This window comes from Zingiber officinale, chromosome 5A (assembly GCF_018446385.1).
Source record: "Zingiber officinale cultivar Zhangliang chromosome 5A, Zo_v1.1, whole genome shotgun sequence".
Taxonomy (NCBI): domain Eukaryota; kingdom Viridiplantae; phylum Streptophyta; class Magnoliopsida; order Zingiberales; family Zingiberaceae; genus Zingiber; species Zingiber officinale.
In genome coordinates, this window is record NC_055994.1 from 75,450,478 (window position 1) to 75,452,575 (window position 2,098).

The 2,098-nt window shown below is 46.9% G+C and overlaps 1 protein-coding gene across 1 annotated transcript; it reads left to right on the forward strand.

Annotated features, from left to right (window-relative positions):
• The first annotated feature begins 330 nt into the window (after positions 1–330).
• LOC121979656 lies at positions 331–1,764 on the forward strand. Its single transcript, XM_042531650.1, has 2 exons — positions 331–1,126; positions 1,751–1,764. The coding sequence occupies exons 1-2, from the start codon at positions 331–333 to the stop codon at positions 1,762–1,764; spliced, it is 810 nt and encodes a 269-aa protein (XP_042387584.1).
• Positions 1,765–2,098: the final 334 nt, after the last annotated feature.

The window sequence follows — 2,098 nt, forward strand, 5'->3', positions numbered from 1 at the left end:
ATTTTATTTAGTCTCTGAAAAAATAATTAAAGTGATATTAGACCAATTATCTGTTGAATTTGATTTATCCATTTCGGATTATACGACCTCACCAAATTAATTCCTGTGAGGTACTCCATCAAATTAATCCGCTGCCGACTATATAAGGCACAGTGGCTCCATATTAAGATGTACTCGCTCGGGTAGGTAAACGGAGGAGGTTAGTGGAGACTTTTCCCCTTTCTCTCTCTGACGTGCGGCGCCCTGGATGGCCGGAGCGGAGAGGTGTGGCGGCCGCGGCGGGCCGCAGGGGAGCAGTTGGGCGACGCCGGTAATTACTGTAGCTTCGGGATGAAGTGCAAGATCCACCCTTATGAGTACGGCGATGGCGTCTGCGCCTCTTGCCTCAAGGAGCGCCTTCTCGCCCTCATTGCCGCCCAGAACGAGCTCTCTTCCCACCAGTACCACACCGCCTGCCAGCGCATCGACTTTTCCGCGCCTTCTTCGGAGGCTCCTCCTCCTCCCCATCAATTCCCTTCTCCTTACATTTCCCACCGCCGATCCGTCGGATACGAGGCCTCCCCTGCTCACGTTCGCCTCCACCATCGCTTCTTCAGCACCCCGCAGGTCGGCCCCGCCTTCAGGGCGGCCAACGGCGCTGGATCGCTTGACGATCTTGACAGCGGCAGCGGTCGCCGCAAGCAGAGGTTCTCCATTGTAAAAGCCCTATTCGGGCACACCAGATCGGAGAAGGCGGATCCTGACTTGGGGGATTCCGCTGGCCCGGCCTCGGGCTCATGGATCTCTGCTCTGATCCGCGGCCGGAGTAAGAAAAAACACAAGAAGAAATCGGAGGAGGACGCGCCGCCATCGCGGAAGCCGCAGAGATCATTTCGCGATTCAGAATACGAGAATGACTTCGGCGAAGAGTACTCCACCACCTCTTCTCGGCGGCCAACCTCGAAGCAGTTCCCAGGGAACCATCCGGGCTCTGGGTTCTCCGTCTGCCTTAGTCCACTAGCCAACTTCGGGCAGGAGGGGAGACAACGAAATCGCCCGACGGAGCTCGGACTATCTGGAAAGCCTCGGGCGGCGATCGAAATCGCCACCCTCGCGTCGAACCGGCCCCGAAATCTGGCCGACGGAGGTAGGTTCAAGTGACGGTTTTACCCCTCGATTTTTCTATATTTCCATTTATGCACCATCGTTTTAAGTGAAAAGTCTACCAAACCCACACTTAATATGTATATTTTTGCTGTAACGCTAAAAATTTATTCCAATGGTTATAAATTTTTGTAGGTTTTAATACACGATGCAACTCTGACACGCATTTATTGGGTTATTAATTAGATCTCTCACATCGTTTAAATAAATCTCGTGGTGAGTAGTAGTTTGTTCGTAATAAAGTATTAAAAGCACGTAGTTCAATGCTCTGGTCCAATGAAATTGATTGCTAAGAATGAAATAAATATTTCTAACTGTTTTTTTAATGGCAAAATTGCATTTATTTGGCTGTGCTCCTTCAAATTTCACTTTATCAAACTAATGAAAAAGGTTAAGCAGTCGATATTGCCGCACTGCACATTCTCTATTATTATGAGGGAAGCGTTGAATTTTGGTGGAAGACAGATTATAGTGGTGCCTTGTTGTGGATGATGTGATGGTACTGATGGAGGGGTGAGCCAATGCTGAATTATTAGACTGCACGTGATCAGCTGTCAATTCACTAATGATTCTTCTTGTTGAATTGATTCCTTCCTAATGTTTGCAGGTTTGAGTCATTAGGTACAGACTGCACCTTAGACGTCATTAATTTTGATTTATTTTAGTTCCATTGTTATTTAAAAAAAAGAAGAGGATGGCCAATAAAACCTACTACCTAATAGTTGTTAGAGTTAAATACTGGTGGCCAAGAGAGCATTAATTATATTGGAATCCACATGGCATCACATGGCAATGATTGCAACATTAGAGGTTGACTAGGTCCAATAATTTGCCAATTCGTGATAATATGCTCGGATCGGTTCCATGCCCCACCTCGCAACAGTGTAGTTGATACTCGAATGGTAATTTATGATAAGAGATTAATTTTCATAGATTCATTCTTCATGAGGAAAAA

Bases quoted from the DNA above. Each gene is read 5' to 3' on its own strand.
- LOC121979656 (XM_042531650.1), top strand. From the start codon at position 331: ATGAAGTGCAAGATCCACCCTTATGAGTACGGCGATGGCGTCTGCGCC.